Source organism: Protomyctophum parallelum (genome assembly GCF_964188405.1).
Source record: "Protomyctophum parallelum genome assembly, chromosome: 21".
NCBI classification, from domain to species: Eukaryota; Metazoa; Chordata; class Actinopteri; order Myctophiformes; family Myctophidae; genus Protomyctophum; species Protomyctophum parallelum.
In genome coordinates, this window is record NC_139713.1 from 17,375,210 (window position 1) to 17,399,404 (window position 24,195).

The following is a 24,195-nucleotide window of genomic DNA, read 5'->3' on the forward strand; positions in this document are numbered from 1 at the left end:
CTTCAGCATTGGTCAAAAAGTATATTTCACTGTGATTATTGTGACCAAATCCAAACTGTTCATTTGAGGGGCAGAAGTATCGCTTGAGGACGGCAGGGCGGAATGGGACGGGCTTAACAATTTCTAACTATAAATGCACCACATCTGTCTGTCTGTGTGTGTGTACGGTTGTAATGCACGTAACTCTAGAACAGTTTGCCCCACTGACTTCAAATTCGACACACGCGTTCCACACCCCCACAGGGAGTGCACTAAGTGCAGTGGTATACACCGTTGTCCAGAAACACCACAAAAGGCTCTGGTCAAGCTCTGCCAGTGGGCCTAATGAGGCCACGTCCTCTCACCTGTGCGATTTCCAGCCTCTGGCTCTGCCAGTAAGCCTAATTAGGTCAATTCCTCTCACCTGTGCAATTTCCAATTTGTTTCACGTTGCTTCAATCGCTTCACTTTGGTCACGCAGGTCAGCGTTGGTCAAAAAATTTTCCCTTCTCTTGCGTTGCATGCCGATTGGCTTGTAGACACAACTTTGGGAGTGTCGGTTCGTTCACCCAAGATGCCTCAGTTCAATATATTTAACATCATTCCTGCTATATATCATTTATGAGCAGCAAAACTACATCCTATGTATTTGCAAAGGGTTGGTATAGGGTATATTGTTTTTTTTCACCGTTGCTGAGTCCCGGTGGTCAGTTCAGTTGGAAATGGATGAATGAAATCGAAAAGCCAAAACATTTCTGGGGTTCCAGACAACATCAACGCTGATTGGCTGCGATGCGTGGAGTCGGGTGGACACGAAGGTAGCTCCAGTTGGATTTTTCCAGCAGGGGCGAACATACTCTAGGCGGCCGTTCGTGTCGCCCTTTTTGCCCTGTTGGCGTAACTTCTCGTATTTGCATTGACTTTGTATGTAATTGTGCCGCTCTAACTATCCAAGTCTGAACGCACCTTCAGTCAAATCACTTCAGAATGAATTAGGGGATATTGGTAATCAACACAGGTGCGACAATCTTTCCTAATTAGTAACTGTTCCTACACATAAAATACAATCTATTACAATATAGGCCTACTTATCCAAAACCAAGTCTGACCAATTAATGGCTGGCCACCCAATTGAAATCTCCGTGGGTACCCAGTCTTTTATTGGGGAAACAATGCTCTAATAGACTCTATAGCAGAGCAGCTCTATACCACCAAGATGGCCACCAGGGAAAGGAAAGGGCTGCTCTTAGGTCACCCAAAGGGCAAGTGTCTTATAGTAATTTATCCCCATTATGTTCCGTTATGTGTGCTTAGAGATGTTATTAATAATTTGAATTATTAATTATAATATTTCCTGCATTTTATTTGGCGAACGGGGAACATAATTATAGAACAATTATTTTAGAGGTAAACAGGGAACATAGAACCTTTAGCTAAATGGGGAACATAGTCTATACATAGAACCTTTTTTAGTTGAGTGGGGAAGATGGAACCCTGGGAACATAGAACCTTTTTTAGGTAAGCGGGAAAAATTGCGGGGGTAAGTGGGGAACATAGAACCTGGGGAACATACAGTAGGTATATGCTCCCATTATCAGTACAGTTAGTCCTTCCATCGCACGTTACAATTTACAATTTAGGCATTCAGCAGACGCTCTTAATCCAGAGCGACTTACATTAAGCAAGAACAAAAAAGCATGAGAATAGATCACATAAAAACATTTATCAAGAAACATGCGTAAGCTAAGAAAAACAGTGGAATATCTATATAATGAAGCTATACATGTAAACTATACATCTATACTACTATGCTATACATATGTACTATGACGTGCTATGACTACATACAATGCAATTATAGTGCTGTCTACATAACATGCTATAAGTCTGTATCAAATGCTATCTAAGTCTACAGAAATGTTATCTAAGGACGTTACATGAGCAATCGGTCATTTAGGTGCAGATGAGTGGGTGCATGTCATATGATTATTATAGAGTTTGCTGGCTTTTCAGAGGACAGTGTTACTTGAGATCAGGAGAAGATCAAGTTCTACCTTACCTTACCAAACCGAAACTATATTGTTTGCTAAAGGTAGCTTCGATAGTTGGTGACATCTTAATGAGATATCTTTAATCATGATGAGAACGTCTTAGACCGTGTATAGTTGAGCACCCATGAAAATGGAACAATAATGGAAAAAGAAAGATAAGAGTCAAAATCATTTTCCATAGCTTTGATTTGCGGGACAGACAGCCCACACGACACAATAGTGGTAGTCCCCAGGTTGCTCTTAGTCAGGATGGTGGTCCCTGGATCAAAATCAGTTGAAAATGTTCCCTTTTATTGTATTTCCAGCAGGCATAACATGCATGCTAAAGTCCCATAAAATCTAAATCCCTTCACATGTTGCATTTCATCATGACAGTCATAATAAAAAACAATATGATTTAGTTTTATTTGAATGAATGGCAAGTGTAATGTCTCAGAATCAGAAAGGACTTTCCAAATACATTTCAACCAAAATCCAGAAGCCTACGACATTAAGAGCGCCATATGGGCATGTCCTTGACCTTTTTATGACGATGCTGCAGAGAAGAACAGCAGATATCTAGAGCTACATTTTATATATTGTCAGTCGGGTGGAAAGTTGGAAACCATAACCTTTCAGGAAATGAAAAGGATCCAATGTAGTTTAGTCACAAGCACTTGCTAAAACTTCTCATTGGTTCAATATTTATAAAACCCACAGGCACACTTACTTTCACTTAAAAACAAAAAATAGCAAAAAATAGCAAACATAGCTGATCTACAAGCTCAAGCGTCGTGATGCACCGCATTGTAGCTTGCCTTGTAGACTGGATATTTTTGCTACTTTTCTGTGATACAGTACTGTATATATATGCCGGTATTAAAAAAAAAGGGAAAAAAAAAACTTATGATGATGGATTGCGCCTGAGGGGTCATCCTTTTTTCTTGCAGTGGCGACTGAAGCGACACACAGTCCCACTCTGGCGTGGCAGTCTCTTTTGCAGTTGCCGCCGACAAATGGAGAGAGGTCTGGCACAAGGGTCATTGGGTGTTTCGGGTGTTTGAGTTTCAGGTAATGGGAACACCAGACACCCTCGCCCAGGTCCTGCCGAGGTTGATCATGTACGTGTGTGATGTGCAACACACACAGTGCATAACCTACCGCTGTACAATCCCCTCATGTCCAAATTCAACCTTCAAATGTTTTAGGAAGAACTTGCTGTGCTGAATGAAAATCAAAAGATGCAGGATCCACTGTAGACTCATGAGGCATCTGAAAGAGGTGTTTGATGGAAATGTCATGATATGAACATGAAGTGCTGTGACAGTAAAACGAGGTGTTTATGAAGTAAATGAGGCGGGACTGACCAGGACAGGTGAGGCTGTGAACAGGTAATTGAACGGGTAGTGAATCAGGCTGGTGCAGGAGGAAGAATAGAGATCTGCATAACGAATGAGCTGACTGGCAAACAGTGTCTGTCTGGCCCCACTGCGCAGAATGCTTCCCATTTGGCCATAGGCTATGTCCATTTTAAGGGTCACCACCTAGGTACCAAGGATGAACACAAATAACACAATAATTTTATGGGTCAGGGTCACCACCTTGTATAGAACATAAACAGCAGCAAGCAAGTAAAGTAACCTTTGATTAACCCATTAAGACCAGAGGCAGATTCTACAAATACCTTCTAAATCAGTAGTACTCAAACGTTTTTGTAATTCAAAATGATAAAACTAACACAAAAATAGCAGATGTACAAACTCGCAATTACATGCTGTGAGTTTGTACATCTGCTATTGTTTAGTAGCCAATGGAAAAATCTAAAATGACACTTGCTTTCCTGGTTTTAATTGTTTAAAACATAACAAGTCAAGGGCAGCAGGACTATGTCATGTTTCCTTTGCATTATAGCATCTAATAAACGTACAGGATTAAAAGCAATATAAGGCTATAATAATTTATACATTGCACATCATTTTCAATAAGTGTTGCTTGACCACAAATAATGTAATTCCAACTGAGTAACTTTTAGAGTTTACAAAGTTCACAAAAACAAACCATGTAAATAAGTAAATGTAATGTAAACAGAGAAGTATAGAACATAAAGGGTGAAGTTACCACACAACAAAAGAGGAGACTGACATATTTCTATTCAATCAAGAGGTCAAAAAGTCAACCATTGTAGCTACAATATTGCGTTTCATTTACGGCATTTATGTTCGGAGTTAGTGTTTTTTTTTATTGTCTCAAATATGCTTTAAATGAAGACTGAAAAAGAAATAACATCCATTTGTAATCCCACTAAATATGCTGTGCTGTCAATAACATTTGTCCAATACATTAAAAGTCTCCAATACCTATTTAGTTTATGTAATTGTGTATCCCACTGTGTACAAGTCTAAACTACTCATACCTGACGAAGGCCGATGCGGGCAAAACTTTTTTTTTGTCCGCTCTGTTGTCAATAAATTATTTCGGGAGCTTTTAAAACGGTGTGCAGATCTCCTCTCTCCTTTCTTACAAGTCTAAACTACCCTGAGAAGCCACATTTAATTGGCCTACACAGATTAATTCAAATGCATATCTTTGTAAAGAGCACATAATTCCTTTCTCATTACCCTGGAATGTTCATATAGGACTTTGACACAGCACTTTGTAAATATCTCTGAATAAGAGCATCTGCTAAATGCCTAGATTGTAAATCGTATGGAACAAACCATTAAGACTGGGATGACTCCCCTTCTCTTAGTGGTGTTGTGTGCAGTTACAGTATGTCATTAAAATACTATAAGGACCGAAGTCCCGAGATAAGCAGGCTCTACTGACAGTCGTGTAAGGAATGATGGGTGCAGAGTAGACGCACAGCAAACAGACAGAAAGTCTTAAGAAACAGTACAGTAATATTATTTACCACAGCAGATAAGTCTGATCAGACTGCTGCTGATTACATTAATTAATCAAAATTATAATAAAAAAAATTATTTTGTGAGAGCATGCTGGCAAACCACTTCACCACTTTTCAAACTATCTTCATATAATAGGTCCTCACTAATGATCATGAAAAAATGGCGCAATATTTTTCTACTTAGTATGTGTCTCATAGGAGGGCTGTGGGCAGTTCACAAACCAGTCCACCAGTAGCCTCGATACCCAGGCTTTCATTTCGTCTGCGCGAAAGATGAAAGCCTGGAAAAAGCTGTGGGCTGAACCAGTCTAAAAGTGGGAGTCAACCCTTCCGCGTAGGCGTCGCTCTAAATGATGTGACGTAGCGCTGCACTAGGGGGGAGAGGAGGGGCCGGGGGTGACGGACAGATCGATGAGATCCAATCAGGGTGCGCGCTTTTCTGAGACGCGACCCTCCCATCTAGGCCAGAAATGTCTCTGCTTAGGTCAGGCTAGTCCACCAGTGACATCATCGATGGGGAACAAAAGCTAATAGAAATTGCAGGCTTTCTAGTCCTGAAAAGTTGCAATACGAAAATGGAAGCCATCGTTCTCACGATAATACAAATCTAAACATTGTTGTAAAAAAAAATCTTGTTTAAAAAAAGATCTGGTGGACGGGTTTCTAAACTGCCCACAATCCTATGAGACACAGACTGAGTAGAAAGAAATTGTGCCATTTTATCACGATTATTTGTGAGGACCTATTATATGAAGATAAGTTGAAAAGTGGTGAAGTGGTCCTCTAATAAGGTGGTTCTCAACCATTTCTGGATCAGATTCAAATCAGGGCCCACTTGAAAATCTTCAAAGTGTTCGCGGCACACAATTATTATGACCACTTAACGTTGCAGCCTTTCAGTGTTAAGTGGTAAAGATGGGTAGGCCCGGAATTCAGTCAGTATCGTAGTATCATAGTCAATCTCATGGTCAGTATCACCAGTGAGACGCCCTTTAGGGCGAGGTCGCGTGCACGCATCTGCCTGGGTGACGGCAGACTGCTGGGCGAGCGCTGGCGCTTTGGCATGGGGGATCAGATCAACACAGTGTGACGGACAGACTGATTGACTGACAGGTTTTTCAGGCTTTCATAGTAATCTGCGACCTATACGGTCACAATCATGTCAATATCATGGCTGTATCATGTCAGTATCACAGTCAGTATCATGGTCAATACCATGTCAGTTTTCAAACAAGAGAATACCAGCACTCATGGGAACTGTCCTTTTAAGGCACTCATCATAGGTAGGCTATGGTATGCTGCAATGCCAACGGCCTTGGTCAGCTTCGTATGCTGCAGACAACGGAAATTGGAGTCGTGCGTGCTTCCTTGATTTCAATATCATGTCTGTACCATGATCAGTATCATGTCAGTACCATGGTCAGTATAATGTCAGTATCACGTCAGTCCCATGGTCAGTATCATGTCTGTACCATGGTCAGTATCATGTCTGTACCATGGTCAGTATAATGTCTGTATCACGTCAGTACCATGATCAGTATCATGCCAGTATCATGTCTGTACTATGGTCAGTATCATGTCAGTCCCCTGATCAGTATCATGTCTCTATCATGGTCAGTATCATGTCTGTACCATGGTCAGTATAATGTCTGTATCACGTCAGTACCATGATCAGTATCATGCCAGTATCATGTCTGTACTATGGTCAGTATCATGTCAGTCCCCTGATCAGTATCATGTCTCTATCATGGTCAGTATCACGTCAGTACCATGGTCAGTATCATGTCTGTATCACGTCAGTACCATGATCAGTATCATGCCAGTATCATGTCTGTACTATGGTCAGTATCACGTCAGTCCCATGATCAGTATCATGTCTCTATCATGGTCAGTATCATGTTAGTGTTGTCAGTATCATGTTAGTATTGTCAGTATCATGATCAATATATCTATTGTGCTCCACCTGGGATCAATGGAACCAAAAAAGTTGTATACTTTAAGTTCTCACCCCCCCTTAAAAATCTTTTTTCTGCAACAATGCAGGCACCCCCGATGGATGAAAATGGAATTGCTTTTGCCTCTAGGTTGATTATTAAACCACCTGCGACATGTGATTCAAATTTGGGATGGATTGGACATTCCTTTCATGATTTGTGGCATTTTTTGTAAAATAGGCCCCTCCCACTAACTTCGGATGACGATTACGGCCGAACGATATGGACTACCAAAATTCTGCCTGTGGTGTTTTAATCGGATATGTCCAGAGATCATGTGTACCGATTTGTGTGAGATTTGCACAAAATCTGTAGGAGCAAAAAGTGTGTTTTGAAGATGATTTAAAATGGCGGAAAATCTATCCTGACGGAAAAGGGCGTGGCCTATATGGGAAGATGCGTCATGACCCAATAGTTATAGCGCCACCATGAGGCCGACCGATATAATTATTTTTTGTAATTATTATGAACCTCCACATTTTCCCATTCATGTCAATGGGGAAATTTAATGCATGAATAAATTAATATAAATTCAACTATACAACATTTCTCTTAGCAATGAGCAAGCACACCATTCCCAATGAAGCCGGTCGATATAATATAATATAATATAATATATGTCAGTGTTTTGCCAATTATTTGGGGGCCCACCCAATATCCTCATGGCCCACCACCACTGGGCCTCAGCCCACAGGTTGAGAATAACTGGTATACAGTACAGTATATGAACATGTCTAAGATGCTTCCTTGTTTTTACTACCCTGTTTCGCACCAGTAAGGGGAGGGAGGGGTGGGGGGCAAGGCGACGGCCCTAGTTACAATTAGTTGAATCGTCGAAACTCCTGCATTTGATCATCCATTTATTCCATTAGATTAGAATCAGATCATAGACATGGTTTTATCCAGAATTAAATCATTCTCTGAGGTAAATGAGTTAGTGTAACATTTCCCATAATAGCCTATAGCCACTATAATGTTTTAGGGCTGTATTCTTCTTGGAAAAATATAAAAAGATACTCCTATGGAAAGGCTATTATTTTACTTATATTGGCCAATTAGTATAATTTAGTAGCCTACTAATTTAGTTTAGTTGCATGCATTTTATTTGTAGGCTACTGTCGTGAAAGTTTATAATATTTAGAGAAATTCGAAGTCTGGGCTTCTGGCTTCTGTTTTCGCAGAAGTTTTTATTTGTGTTGTTCCAGTCATATAAGCGCAGCCTGGTCTGTTGTGCTCCACGTTCCACAGCAGTCTGCCTTCTGGCACGGTGTGGGCTAGCCCATGGCTGGACTGGCCACAGGTCATACCGGGCATATTCCCGGTGGGCCGCGACCGTAGGGGGCCGCCATGATTAAACCAGGAAAGGTCCGGGCGTGCTGCCATTCTGCCAGTGCCATCATGATAATTTCAGTGACAAATAAACCCTCTACAAAGGGTTGTGTAGTTGTCTGTTGGTTTGTATCATTTATGTTGTTCTGTAAAAGTGGTGGTATTAGGGCTTGTTTGTTTGTGTGTGCCTCGATGGAGCAGGCGGTAGAGTTTCTGCTATCTGCACACTAGTTGTGGTGGGCTGGTCTGGGCCAAATTCACACGAAAATGACCGGGCCGAATTTTTGTCCCAGTCCAGCCCTGGGCTAGCCCCTCCCTCCCCTCACTGGTGCGAAACGGGGTAGTAAAAACGGGGACGCGTCTAAGGCACACAGGTCACTGGGAACAAAGCTGACCCTCATTCGTGTCTTGATGGAACTTATATTGGGATGATCTTCAGTGCCACAGTCAACGCTCCTTCAGGGGACAGAGACACAACATATAGGAGTGTTAACAGCTGTGCCATTTCAAGCCATAAATGATGCAGCATTACATGTGCAAAAACAAAACTCACGTGTTAAACTTATCTATGAAAGCGTCAAGGTACTGCAATTCTGCAAATAAATCTAGACAGACAAAAGAGAAAATAAATCATGCGCCATTAGAAATCACCCAACAGACTGTAATTATAACCACTTAAACCCTATACATTTTTGGAACGGCGTCCCTCAGGGCTCTATACCAGTTACTTCTGTTTTCACTCTACATTAAATATCTTCGCTGGAAATAGCTGTGAGCTTGTAGATCTGTTATTTTCTGTGAACGTTTTCCCAACGTTTTCCCAAGATAAACTTGATCTGTTCTTACGCTTCTTCTCCTCCCAGACTTTCAGCTCCTTGGTAAGCTCTGGTACAACCAAGAAGGTCTTCCATCCTTGGCGCTTCTTGGACTTAAGGATGTCCCCAAAAATGTGGTCTGCCACATAGAGGATGGTTTTACCTTTCACGCTCAACAGATCGCACATAGTATCGGAGGAGCCTGCAGTGAAATAGTGAGAAATATATTAGTTAAGTATACAGTATGCATGAACCCCCCCCTTCAAAAATAGCAGATCTTCTAGCTCACTGCATGTTTTTCTTTTAGGCACACGACACAGTCGTACGGTACGATGAAGTGTAAATCAGGTTTAACCCTCCATTGTATTACCTCCGGAGTATACATTTTCGGTCTGGAGATCTCCTGTGTACGTTCCTATGCGGAGCTTCCCGGTTTCCTGTATCCAAGAAAGAAAGAAAGAAAGAAAGCACATCAGCAATCAGTTGTTTTACCTACCTACCTACCTGCTGTGTGTGCGTGCGTGCGTGCATGTCTGTATGTGTGTATGCATACATGTACAGTTATAAATGCACTATATGCTAGTAAGTATAAATATGTTAATACCGTGTCTACTTGTCTAAGCACAGACCCCTCTCCGAAGAACAGCGGCTTCCTAGAGTCCACCACAACAATGTCAAAGAAGGAACGCCATGGTTTCTTTGGACCGCCAGGCTGGATATAAGGATCAGTAAAGAGCAGGATCAGTAAAGCATTTTCTTTTAATTTTTTTTTACAAAACTTTTATTTTGAGGCTGTCTGTGAATATGTACGTTGTATCACAAATCGCATCACAAGGCTATGAAACTTAATAGATTTGTGACTCAATATCAGATATGTGGTGTAATTTGGCAGTCAAAAGGTCAAGGTGAAGAAGGCCAGTCATTGATTGTACATGACTTCAGTAATGGTTGAAGGATGAGACTGGTTGCATTTGGAAGCTTGTGTCATATTCCATTTTATGCTGGAATTTTGCCGACTCTGTACATGGTTGCCCTTATCATCAATCACTTTTTCCATGAAGGTTTATATCTTTAAACATTTATCCCACCCCTCTCATAATTTCTTAATTGCCATTTCCACCTCAGTGGTCTCTGTCACTGCCGATCCCCACTGTTGGCCTAAGGAGGGTGTGCAGAAAACCTGCTCCTCCTTCAATACACATGTGTGTTACGACACCTGACAGTGTCGTAACACACATGAAGTTTGGTGCTATCTCACCCAGATACCCTCCCCGCTGAAGAGATGCCACAACCAATGAGCCACTAGTGCAGTAGCCTGGGGTCCACCTATGCTTTCTATGGCATAGGCAGCTCGGCGGGAGAATCTAGATGCAGCTGCGCGACATGAGACTAATTAATTAGACTCTAATTAATTAGTCTCATGTCGCGCAGCTGCAGAGTGTGTGTGTGTGTGTGTGTGTGTGTGTGTGTGTGTGTGTGTGTGTGTGTACGAGTGTACGTGTGTGTGTCAATTTAACAAAGGTGCAGACGATCAGAAATCAGCAGAGAGTGATCGACATTTGCACTACTTTATGCCGAATTGAAGTGAACTCGGTCCCAGACCTTTTTTTCTCTCCCTGTAAATAAAAACGTCTGTGTTTCCGAGGCCACTAGGTGCAGTGACAGAGAACACCCTCCCCTACCACCAGCTTCCCACACACTGCCAATTATGTTCCTTGGTAGGAACCAAACCAAGCCAGAGGCACTCCCTGTTTGGCCTTCCTAATTTGACCGATAAATACTGCACTCATTTGTATATTAGCATTTTGGACCCAAAGACATTATGGCCTTACCTTAGCAGCACTTTCCAACAGGTATGTCATTATGGCCTTGGTAAACAATGAAAAACAAGTAGTCAGAATGGACAGCAACTTTATATGCATTACTGCTTATAGTGACGTGTGTTTCACGTGATTTCTGTTAATTATATTCATGGTAATAATGAACCCTTATTAACCACTTACAATCATTGGCCTGGCAATATGCCTACATATGTATGGCCATTACATCTAAAGTAACACTATTATAGCAATGGTGGCCATTTTTCCATTAAAAAATATTGAGATTTTCCAAAAATATTATTATTTTAAACCTAGAATCAAGCCATCCAGGATCCTGGTGAATCATATCCATACAACCTTTGAATATGTGATATTGTTTTTTAAATATATATTTAAAGGTATATTCAGTGATTTCACTCAAAAAACCTTAGGTTTCGTTTTTGGCTGTGGGACCCAGCCTTTCGTCCAATCAGGATAGAGAGTCAAAAACGAAACCTAAGGTTTTTTGACCCCCAGGGGACAGGGAGGAACTCCTGATATGGTAAGCACACTCTATAGTAGGGAGGATTATCACAACAAAACAAAAAAATAAGTGATATTTGAATTAAGTGAAATCACTGATTATACCTTTAATTGTATGATATACTATATTAATATTAAAGGTATATTCAGTGATTTCACTTAATTCAAATATCACTTATTTTTTTGTTTTGTTGTGATAATCCTCCCTACTATAGAGTGTGCTGGCCATATAAGGAGTTCCTCCCTGTCCCCAGTTAACCCCTGGGGGTCAAAAAACCTTAGGTTTCGTTTTTGACTCTCTATCCTGATTGTACGAAAGGCTGGGTCCCACAGCCAAAAACGAAACCTAAGGTTTTTTGAGTGAAATCACTGAATATACCTTTAAATCAATACCCTTTGTTTAGCGGTTTCCAGTTATCTTTCTCACCGAATGGCCGCCACTGTTGTTATTTTTAACCCATTTAGACCTGAGGTCTAAATGGTCTGGCTTGTAGATCTTGTAGATCTGCTCTTTTTCAATAGCTAAAGTATAACATAATGGTTAAAAGTAAACACCCAGAATGAATTGAGAGAGACTACACGGTAGTACATTTACATTGCACTGGCCTCTACAGGGTTGAGTTGAAACTATCATTGCACTGCTAGTCACACTTGGCCACACCCCGATCGTAATAGTATTAGTACCAATGTAAACATTGGGTTTGTGCCAAATCCCTTTTGACATCTGCCGACTTGGGATTTTTGGCCATGGTTTCCATGGCATTTATATTTGGCACGTGAAATGGCACATGTCGGCTCTGTGCTGACCTAAAGTCTTGGCACAGACGGCAACGCTATGAAAAAAACATCTAAATTGCTTGGCCAAGCACTCACACCTAGCACTATCTAACAATTCATTCTACAAATATCCGTGTGTCTGTGTCTGTGGACTAGTAAATAATAAACAAACACAAAATGGTTCTACATGTAACTCAAGTGGATGGCAATGTGGCATAGTCCACTTGAGTCCACATCACAACTATAACAAAGACTATGGTGCACGATATGGTCATAGTTCCAGCTCAGTGGCCTTGTGGTTAGAGTGTCCGCCCTGAGACTGGGAGGTCGGGGTTCGATCCCCGGCCGGGTCATACCAAAGACTCTAAGAAAATGGGACCCAATGCCTCCCTGCTTGACACTCAGCATCAAGGGTTGGATTGGGGGTGGGAAGTGATGACGCTGGTGTCGACTGTTCTCTGCTTCACCTTCCAATGTATGAATGACTGAACCATTGTAAGCGCTTTGAGTAGGCACGTAGTGCATAGAAAAGCGCCGTAAAAAATGCAATTCATTATAGTTATATCGTTAGTGATAGTACCGGTACTTGGTGTGAACAGTCTGTCTTTGTGCCTGATGCTACAGTATGTAAGAAGCAGCTTGCAGCCTCACCTAAATAGAGCGGCACAATGACACCTGGGGAGAAACAGGCACTATTACATCACAATTAGGATGTCACCAGGTAAGGCTATAGCAGTGCAATAGTTGAAGATGTCCACTTTGTCGAGTGCTAAAACTAGTTTGTAACGTAATGTTGTAAATCATGGTAGTTTCCCCACTAATAAGTCATAGCGCACTAGAAGGTTAGAAGCACACTAGAAGGTTAGAATTAAGCTACCTCAGTGTAGATATAGTCACTGTTGGTGGTCAGGAAGACTTTGGCCACCTTTTTGATCCTGGTCAACAGTAGAGGGAGGTATGGCTATAGGAAGGAAATAAAGAGCAGAATCTGAAGTTTAGACACACACGCACGCACGCACGCGCGCGCGCGCGCGCGCGCACACACACACACACACACACACACACACACACACACACACACACACACACACACACACACACACACACACACACAGTAAGCCCTGGCTCTTGGTACAAGCAGCAGGCAGTGGGCCCATTCAAAGCATTATCTCAGGTGCTACAAATGTCTATCTACATCCTGTAAGTAGATTTAAAGTAAAACTAGTAGACTAGGCTAATCATTATATTACAAGTGGCTCTTATTTTGAAGAGGAAGAGGAAGTCCGTTGCTGTCGTAGCCATGCAAGTTGCCATGACAGTTGTTATGATGCCGGGAAGTCTACCCAATAAGTAAAGAGCCCACGTGGATTAAACACAAGCTTTTAGCCAAAGTTAATATATTTACGATATTAAAACCATGCATCTGTGACTTAAACAATTAATGTGCACACACTTTGGAAGTACGTTAAACATAGAACCTCTGCGGCATTAGGTGAGTATTTAATTGTATATGTCTCATGCTGGCTCACGCTGGTAAAATCATCATCAACAACAGCTGCCTCCCCCAAAAAAACATTAACAGGTAGGCTACAGTAGCCTGGCTAATAAGCCAGACCGAATCAGCCGTTGTCAAAAAAGAATTGCCTGCCTACCACACGACAGTGTGATTTGAGTCTGGCTTATTAGCCAGGCTAAGGCTGCAGTATAGCCTACTGTTACTGTCACTGCCTGCAAGAATGTGATGTTATTAATTGAAGTTCCCTTAGCCTGCTTTTATCATGTCCTTAAATAGTGCCTGTATTTGGAACTGTTTGGCCGCCGTGCCAATTCTTATAAACATTTTAGTTCATTAGTTGAAGTGGGTCCATGCACCGTGCACTGTGGTAACTCTCAAATGGTTTGAATTTGTGTGAGAGAAAACTGCAGAAGCCAAGGCTTGTAAGATACTCGCAGTGCGTTGCGGGATGTGTTTGTTTTAAAGCGATGTAACATCAAGCTTTGATAGGTTATATCGCACCATAATGCATCGTGTCGTACAGGGTGTGTGTGTGTGTGTGTGTGTGTGTGTGTGTGTGTGTGTGTGTGTGTGTTGTGTGTTGTGTGTGTCTGAAATAGGCTACATAAAAGTCTAAGTATAATGTTTTTACCACTCACATCTCTATCAAGATATTTATCCAAATTCTTGATAGTATAGTCTTTCAGAATGCCCTGTAAGGAACAGAATAATTTAAGTCATTATTACACTGACAAACTTGTGCCATATGCCGTGCAATGGAGGGGAACAACTGCATACATTTGGAAGAATATCATGCTTATTGTACAAACCGTATCATGAATATAGTCCATTGCATCTCGAACATCCTGGAACATGCTTCTGAAGGACATGAACAAGTCACCATGCTGAAAACCTTTCTGGAGACTAGAGGACATTTTAACGGGGGAGATTAGGAAATCTTAAAATCTCATTTGGGCTATTTTGCAACTGTTCAAGGGGGGAAACTATAAGCAGAGAGCCGAGAGAGGAGACAGAGGTTAAAGAGTGAGGACAGAAAGTGTCCACTTACTTGGTATATCTGGTGCCCTTGGTGAAGAAGTCCACAAGGCTAGCATAGATATACGTTTCTAGAGGTCGAGCATAGGCATAGGTTAGTGATCCAGCAAATATTCAGTATGTTGCTGATAATTCTACTTCTTGCATTATACTATATAGTAGCAATTGGATTCATGGCCACTGTAACAGTATATTGTCATTGAGAGGTGGAAGTTTCTAGTGTAACTGTAGCCTACCTGAGAGGTTAAATAGAGTGTTAAGAACATAGAAGCGATCAGTGACATCCCTCTGAATGAATCTGTTGGGGTAATACTCCACAATGCCCTCCCTACAAAGAAGAACAGTTTATTTTAGATAATAAGGTAGTATTACAGACACTGGTACCAGCAAACAAGACCATGTTTACTTGAATTGAATATCTAGGATCACAATGGAAATGAGCCATTGAGCGTTTTTGTGTAGCATTGCTTGTGATTTTGTACCTACTGTACTGTTTGCAAACTGTTAATAACGTATTCAATCAATCAATCAATCAATCAATCAATCAATATTCTCTCCTGTAAAAGATATTTTTCATTATATTCCTTGGGATTTTTCTTTTACCTGTTAAGGAAGCGGAAGCCATGACTGCAGCACAGAATATTTCCATTTGAGTCAATCTTCAGGAGATTTCCATACATGTTGTCAAACACTAGACCACTGAAAGATTAAAACAAATTGAAAAGTGATTCATGTTTTTTCTTTATTATTTATTAACATTAATTCTAAAGAAGGTTTGTTATGTCACTCTAACCTAAGGTTACTCCAATAACCTTGGCCAATATATTGGACAGACCATTATTGGCCTGGCTCTAACCCAAGGCCATTGGGAGAAATGTTACTGTGCGTCATTCGTTTGGACGGATACAATGATAGAATATGTGATGCCTTTCCCAAATGGTCTAGCTCCCCTGGGCCACAGACACTGAAAATAGAACGTACAACAATTAAGTGGCCTTAACTCTGGGAAAGAAAATGGTTGGAGCTCTATGCACTGTTAGTTGTTGTAGTTACACGTTATATGATATCATTGCTGTTGGGCAGAAACTTTCAACTTTTTATGTTTTTTTTCTTCTTTTGTAAATGAATGCCCTACTTTATCGTACAAGAGTGTCGTGGAAAGATTGCTAAAATTGCTCTACAAGCTCACAGCACATCCAATCGTGTTGGGAGCTTGTGGATCGGCTAGAGCTAGATTGTGCTATTTAAAAAAAGAAAATGTAAGTAAAAGTAAAATTGGTTAAGTGTGTGTATGGGAACTTACCGTGTGGGGAACGTGTAATCATATGTGTAGCGCAGCATCTCGTGTGGATAGCCCATGGACACCAGCCTGTCTCTTATCAGCTCAAAGCCAAGGCTCTCATAGTCAGGAGACTTGTACACTACACACACAGTATGCACGCACAAACACAGCGAACAAATGCAAATATCATAAAATAGAACTAGAATAGAAATGAAACCCTCAACTTTGGCAGTGTTGTACAACAGTTCTCAAACTTTTCCAGCACCCATACCCTAGGTGGCAAAAAGGGCCTTTCTGTGGAGTTTGCATGTTCTCCCGTGTCTCCTACAGTAGGTCACGGTGTCCTTACAAAAAACATGCAGTAATCCTGGTCTCTGCCTAATAGTGCCTATAGTCTCCCCCTGGTCAGTGGGGGAACCTGATGGAAGGGGAAAGGAACTGGTTGGCATAACGTGTTCCTTCCTACGCCCTACTGGGGAAGAAGCAGCCTGCTCACTCCTCATGCATGAGCTCAGTTCGGGCTCTCCCCGGGTTGGCAGAGGTAGAGTTGGGCCCAGGATTACAGCTTATAGGCAATTGGCACCGGGTGAAAAAATGTGTTACAAAATCGTGCAATAAAAATGTAGAAGTAAAAACAGATCCGCTATTTTCAAGGACCCAAGCTGTTCCTGGACCCCACTTTGAGAACCACTGTTGTACAAGACCGTTGTGCTCTTGCACTTGCACTACAGTATTGGTTTTACATACTTGCCAAAGTGTAGTCCATATCAAAGCCATAACATTTGATGTGCTCCAGAGTCAGACTCCTGTTGACAAACACCCTGTAATCAGACAGAACAGGGCATATGAGGTATCCACATCAGACAGAGCAGGGCAGATGAGGTCTCCACACAGGTTCTCTGCCACATTCCTCCATCAGTATTGTGAGAGAGGTCGCCAGAAGAAAAGCTACAAGCTCACAAGGCGAAGAGATTTGGTGTAGAGGAGGGGCAAAAGGAGGAGACCAAGTACAGACCCGTGCTAGACCCTCTTCTTTGTTGTTCCCACATTTGGATTGTGTTTGTAGCTTGATTATTTGTTTAGATTTTTGGATTGTAATTGGTATTGATTTCCCATAAGCACTGTATTGATGAACTACATGTGTACTAGGGCCGCCTGATTGTCCCCCCACCCAGGTGGTCCTCTAATTCAGTGATTATCAAACGTTTTGAATACATTGACCCCCAATGTCCCCCATAGAGTCTGTACAGATTTTTCCACTCTCTGAGTTACAGGCCTACAAGGGTCCATTTGGTTCTTAACAATTAATCATTTAGCTGGGGCCCTCTGACCCCACTTTGCGAACCATGCACTGCTCTTATGCCGTACTAAGCACTTAAAGATTAGTTTTTTTAGGCTTTTTGCCTTTATTGATAGGGAACAGTAGACAGACAGGAAAGGGGGAGAGAGATGCGGAGTGACATGTGGCAATTGGCCGTCGGGCTCGGGAGTCGAGCCCGCAGCACGCCATCCGGCAGCCTAGGTGCCCAGACGGTTGAGCTAACCGTCCGGATACTAAGCACTTAAACCTCAGCATAATTTATTCTGGGAGGAACATTCACCAAAAACATGTTTGGCAGACATTTGGTGTAGATGGAAAAACTTGTTCCAAATACAGTTTTGTGTATTTTTAGTGGTTTGAAAGGTAATTTATTCAAAGGGAGTTCCTGTCCCTTGCTGTTCATTATCAGCGACACCCTGCTTGAGGAGAGCTGCCTACCGGTATCTGCCTTTCAGTCTGCATAGTTCATACATATTGGGTTGCTGTTAATAATTTACTGATGGACTCTTGCTTTGTAGACTAATTATACTTTTGCGCACTGATGGGGATGCCTCACGTGATCGAGCTCATTCTGGCAGAAGAGGGGAAGGAGAGAGCAGATGCAGAAAATATGATATTATGCCAGGCCTGGACCGCTGGCATAGCGGTCCTGGCACAGAGGCTACGATGTAACCTGACAGTGACAGCGGGTCGCGGGTTTGAGTCCCGATCCCGGTGTTCTTTGCTGTGTGTCACTCGATCCCCATTTCTCTCTCTCTCCCCATTCTTGTCAGCCTGTCCTATCCATAACAAAGGCATAAAAGTCCAAAAATAATTGTGTATATATATATATATGCCTAACCATATCCCATAAGAGAAGATTGTTGCATGGTCAGTTTCATTGTAGATTAGAAAGTAAAAAATCACACCTATGTGAAGTGAGGGGCGCTATATATACATATTTTATGACGTAATTATCAGACAAAACAAACATGGACAAAACAAACTCTGTTCATGTCAATTGCGTTTTTAATGTTTCTTTAAGGGAAGACAAACATTAAACCTGTATATAGGAGGGGCTATCACTCCGGTTCAATCTCTATCCTTTTAATACTCTATGGGTGCACCGTCCAATTCATCATCACTTTAGGCCCAGTACAGTATGGCATAATGGCACAGCACAGTACAGTAGCGTACGGTACAGTACGGTATGGTACAGTATAGTATAGTCTGTCCGTCCCTATGTATGTTAAGGCTACCAACAGGGGGTGTTGCACCACTCACTTCAGTTTCAATTTACCCAATTTATCGCTGTTTATTAAATTACATAACTATTATTTAGTCCTTTCCGTATGCCTCCATTTTAGATCACGTGACACACACAGATGCATAAACGGTCAATAGGGGGAGACATGGTAGCGTAACACTGCAGTGTATAGGACTTGCATAGCTTAGACATTACAGTAGTATACCACTGCTTAACAGAAACATTACAGTATACCAATACCACTGCTTAACGTTAACATTACAGTATACCACTGCTTAACGGAAACATTACAGTATACCACTGCTTAACGGAAACATTACAGTATACCACTGCTTAACGGAAACATTACAGTATACCACTGCTTAAAGGAAACATTACAGTATACCACTGCTTAACGTTAACATTACAGTATACCACTGCTTAACGGAAACATTACAGTATACCACTGCTTAACGGAAACATTACAGTATACTACTGCTTAACGGAAACATTACAGTATACCACTGCTTAACGGAAACATTACAGTATACCACTGCTTAACGGAAACATTACAGTATACCACTGCTTAACGGAAACATTACAGTATACCACTGCTTAACGGAAACATTACAGTATACCACTGCTTAACGTTAACATTACAGTATACCACTGCTTAACGGAAACATTACAGTATACCACTGCTTAACGGAAACATTACAGTATACCACTGCTTAACGGAAACATTACAGTATACCACTGCTTAACGGAAACATTACAGTATACCACTGCTTAACGGAAACATTACAGTATACCACTGCTTAACGGAAACATTACAGTATACCACTGCTTAACGGAAACATTACACTATACCACTGCTTAACGGAAACATTACACTATACCACTGCTTAACGGAAACATTACAGTATACCACTGCTTAACGGAAACATTACACTATACCACTGCTTAACGGAAACATTACAGTATACCACTTCTTAACGTTAACATTACAGTATACCACTGCTTAACGGAAACATTACAGTATACCACTGCTTAACGGAAACATTACAGTATACCACTTCTTAACGTTAACATTACAGTATACCACTGCTTAACGGAAACATTACAGTATACCACTGCTTAACGGAAACATTACAGTATACTACTGCTTAACGGAAACATTACAGTATACCACTTCTTAACGTTAACATTACAGTATACCACTGCTTAACGGAAACATTACAGTATACCACTGCTTAACGGAAACATTACAGTATACCACTTCTTAACGTTAACATTACAGTATACCACTGCTTAACGGAAACATTACAGTATACCACTGCTTAACGTTAACATTACAGTATACCACTGCTTAACGGAAACATTACAGTATACCACTTCTTAACGTTAACATTACAGTATACCACTGCTTAACGGAAACATTACAGTATACCACTGCTTAACGGAAACATTACAGTATACCACTTCTTAACGTTAACATTACAGTATACCACTGCTTAACGGAAACATTACAGTATACCACTGCTTAACGGAAACATTACAGTATACCACTTCTTAACGTTAACATTACAGTATACCACTGCTTAACGGAAACATTACAGTATACCACTGCTTAACGGAAACATTACAGTATACCACTGCTTAACGGAAACATTACAGTATACCACTGCTTAACGGAAACATTACAGTATACCACTGCTTAACGGAAACATTACAGTATACTACTGCTTAACGGAAACATTACAGTATACCACTGCTTAACGGAAACATTACAGTATACCACTGCTTAACGGAAACATTACAGTATACCACTGCTTAACGGAAACATTACAGTATACCACTGCTTAACGGAAACATTACAGTATACCACTGCTTAACGGAAACATTACAGTATACCACTGCTTAACGGAAACATTACAGTATACTACTGCTTAACGGAAACATTACAGTATACCACTGCTTAACGTTAACATTACAGTATACCACTGCTTAACGGAAACATTACAGTATACCACTGCTTAACGGAAACATTACAGTATACTACTGCTTAACGGAAACATTACAGTATACCACTGCTTAACGGAAACATTACAGTATACCACTGCTTAACGGAAACATTACAGTATACCACTGCTTAACGGAAACATTACAGTATACCACTGCTTAACGGAAACATTACAGTATACCACTGCTTAACGTTAACATTACAGTATACCACTGCTTAACGGAAACATTACAGTATACCACTGCTTAACGGAAACATTACAGTATACCACTGCTTAACGGAAACATTACAGTATACCACTGCTTAACGGAAACATTACAGTATACCACTGCTTAACGGAAACATTACAGTATACCACTGCTTAACGGAAACATTACAGTATACCACTGCTTAACGGAAACATTACAGTATACTACTGCTTAACGGAAACATTACAGTATACCACTTCTTAACGTTAACATTACAGTATACCACTGCTTAACGGAAACATTACAGTATACCACTGCTTAACGGAAACATTACAGTATACCACTGCTTAACGGAAATATCGCTGTTGTTACACACCAGCTCAGGACTTCCTGGAGTGGTGTTACAGGTCGGTCATTATAATAAATACTTCATTTTGGTAAGAGGAACTTAAAAGAAGATGAATTTACTTTGATTTGGATTAAAAGGAACCTTGACTTCGGGCCAGTGGTTACAGGTGGGGTAGGGGTCCCACGCACCAACTGCATGTATCAATAACAGCCTGTGATCTATCTTGCAACGGGTAAGGACTTATAATAATAATAATAATAATAATAATAATAATAATAATAATAATAATAATCTAATAGAGCTTCTGACCAATGTCCCATGCAGTACACCTCCAAATAATAGGATCTATTTCAATCAATCTATCAATAATAATTATCATCTATTCAATCGCATTACACCCACACTGTACATCGTTTGATGCTCATAGGCTATTAGAACAGGTAAGGACTAGTATTAACACATTTAGCAGGGAACCTGGACCTCCTTCAAGCAAGGAGCTTCATGAGCTGACCATCTTTAAATGTGATTTTGTTTTTGTGCATTTGTAACTAAACTGCATGTTAGAAAGTATATTATAGGTGTTTTGTCTAATTTCTTGTTGGATCTCTGTCACAATGTATTCTTGAAAACCATAGATGGTGGAATAGCCTATTTTTTAGAGAAAGGATAATGGCTAATCATCATACATCAGGGTACCCCAATAGGCGGCCCGCGGGCCATTTGCGGCCCACAGAGCGCCCCCTTGTGGCCCATGAAAGAATTTCCACAAAAAAAAAAAAAAAAAAAAATGTTCTTTTTTTTTCTTTTTTTTTAAGGGTCCCAGATATAAATGGCATTAAATGGGGGTCAGTAGCCTATGCATGTCAAACTGGGCATCCTTTTCAAATGGGGTCTTGCCCTGAAAATGAATTTTCAGGGCAAGACCTCGACCTCGCGCGTGCAGACTCGGCCCCCAGCCTGGTACGCTAGTCAAAATATGGCCCTTGAGGAAAATTAATTGGGGAACCCTGTCATACATAAACGGACTCCACCTTAGCCCGCAGCACTTGCCCTAGCACGACCTACAGTATAGGGGAGAACCGGGTAAGATGAACCACTTTTAGCTTAAGTTGTCCTGGAAGCAAGGCTAAATGAGATATAGCAGTAAAATCTAAAGATCTACCCTTATTTCAGAATGTCTTCCATCAATTGAAATCATGAGTAAGCATCTATATGACAAAGGGATTGTTAAAAAGAAAAGTGGTCATGTGGCTCAAATTGCCCCAGGTAAGGGGTAAGTTGATCCAAGTCAAGCTGTAAGTTGACCCACATGATATTTTAATGTATAAAATTCACATTGACATATATCAAAAAATAATAATAACTGCACTTTTCCCTTTTGCAAATAGTATTATTTATTTGTTTATTAAACAATATAAAGACAATTAATTAAAGTTTGTTATTGAGAACCTTTTTAATATTTGCAATTGTTAATACAATAATGCAAACTTCTCTAAGAACAGTTTGTGGCTGTGGTGGCAAAGTTGCACAAGTAGGTCTCCATGTAAGTTTAAGTTCTGTCTTAAAACAACCACACAACAAACAAGCAACATTCTTGTTTGCGCGTGCGTGTGCGCGTGCACTCACGCACGCACGCACGCGCACACACACACACACACACACACACACACACACACACACAGTAAACAAAACAGTAAAGTCACAAAACAACCGATGCATATATTATGCTGTGAAGTGAACATACAGTCCTATCAAAGTTGTGTCTTAATTTCTAATGACATGATCGATTGATTCATTGAAGTATTAACAGTTTGGAGAATTACAGTAGCCTACTTTTCAAGCACAACGAACTCAATACAAAAACTGTTAACTGGACGACACCAGCGCGCATTACACTTGTTTACAATAGGGTCCACCCTTTTCAATTCATCAGAACATTAGAGACGTACAGTCTACAAATATACACTTATTCTACATAATAAAAATCAGGAAAATCATCGTAAAAGGAGGTAAACTGGGAAAAACACATAGTGAGGGTAAAGGGGGTGGGGGGATTCAGATTGCAGCAGACCTGTAGGCATACATTTATTTACTCACTTTTGCTGATCTGTCTTCATCGTGAGGTTATCAGAGGAGAAGATCCCATTCTCATCTGTGTCCATCTTGAGTCGATCTTCTAGTATCCGAGTGTTTTCATCCTAGCCTATAGTGGCCGAGCCGAGCCTGTCACAACATCATGTAGCGCCTCTCCACATTTGCGTCAGTTAGGTTGACATCTATGACACATTTACGCGGCGGCCTAAAGGTTTCCCCATTGGTTTCGTAACTGGGACTAGTGAAAACCCTCCCCTATTCTTTGCTCGTGGTGTAAATGGGCTTTTGTGAGACGCGCATCATCAGCCCCGTCCTGGCTGCAGGCTGCATGTTTGTCACACAAACGTCCAACTCGCTTTGAACATCAAGATTGCGTTATCAGAGGCGCACACACATGCAATGGGGTGGAGGCGTACGTATATGGGGTCTCCGCCTACGCACTATAGTGACAAAGTTATTTATAATGTGACGTCAGTATGTGGGGAAATACCCCGCGGTGGAAAACAACAAGGCATGCAGGCCTACACAAAATGGAACAAAGTATATAGGATGTAGCCTGGCCCTATAGCCTACCTTTAGTTTAACCGGTAGTTCTGAAAGTGGGGTCCGCAGGGCCTCCAGGGACCCTCATGGTCATGGGTCCTTGAGGGGGTTCCATGGGGTCCATGTACAATTAGTTATTACAGTAGCAGACTGCTACTAGCAGTTTAACCACTTTATATATATATTGGCAATTTGAAAATATCCGATCTAGAAGCTTGCACAACCATCACAGTTGTGAGCTTGCCTCTTTTCATCCTTGACAGCCTACAATTAAAGAAACACATGTTTAACAACCGTAGGTTGATCGAATACTTTATTAACAGTTGCAAATAGGTGGTGCGATTATACAAAAGGATAACACAAAAACCTCCAAGGGCAAAAATGCTAAAGATGACTTGTATTTGTTAAGTAAGGCATGGCATGTTCATTTTGTATAGGCCTTGTCTAT

The 24,195-nt window shown here is 41.0% G+C and overlaps 1 protein-coding gene across 4 annotated transcripts; it reads right to left on the bottom strand.

Annotated features, from left to right (window-relative positions):
- Positions 1 to 2,784: 2,784 nt before the first annotated feature.
- nt5c2l1 (5'-nucleotidase, cytosolic II, like 1) lies at positions 2,785 to 23,463 on the bottom strand. 4 transcript variants are annotated; one of them, XM_083793884.1, is made up of 17 exons: positions 23,208 to 23,463; positions 16,752 to 16,825; positions 16,026 to 16,143; positions 15,326 to 15,421; positions 14,959 to 15,050; positions 14,736 to 14,793; positions 14,497 to 14,545; positions 14,326 to 14,379; positions 13,049 to 13,132; positions 10,885 to 10,920; positions 9,657 to 9,764; positions 9,423 to 9,489; positions 9,084 to 9,254; positions 8,791 to 8,842; positions 8,633 to 8,693; positions 3,377 to 3,553; positions 2,785 to 3,281 (listed from the first exon to the last, which is right to left on the bottom strand). In XM_083793884.1, the coding sequence occupies exons 1-17, from the start codon at positions 23,270 to 23,272 to the stop codon at positions 3,198 to 3,200; spliced, it is 1,446 nt and encodes a 481-aa protein (XP_083650010.1). In that variant the 5' UTR covers positions 23,273 to 23,463; the 3' UTR covers positions 2,785 to 3,197. The 4 variants fall into 4 exon arrangements, with proteins under 4 accessions (XP_083650010.1, XP_083650009.1, XP_083650012.1 ...); XM_083793883.1 differs by having other exon boundaries at positions 14,497 to 14,590; positions 23,208 to 23,461; XM_083793886.1 differs by having other exon boundaries at positions 14,497 to 14,590; positions 16,756 to 16,825; positions 23,208 to 23,253.
- Positions 23,464 to 24,195: the final 732 nt, after the last annotated feature.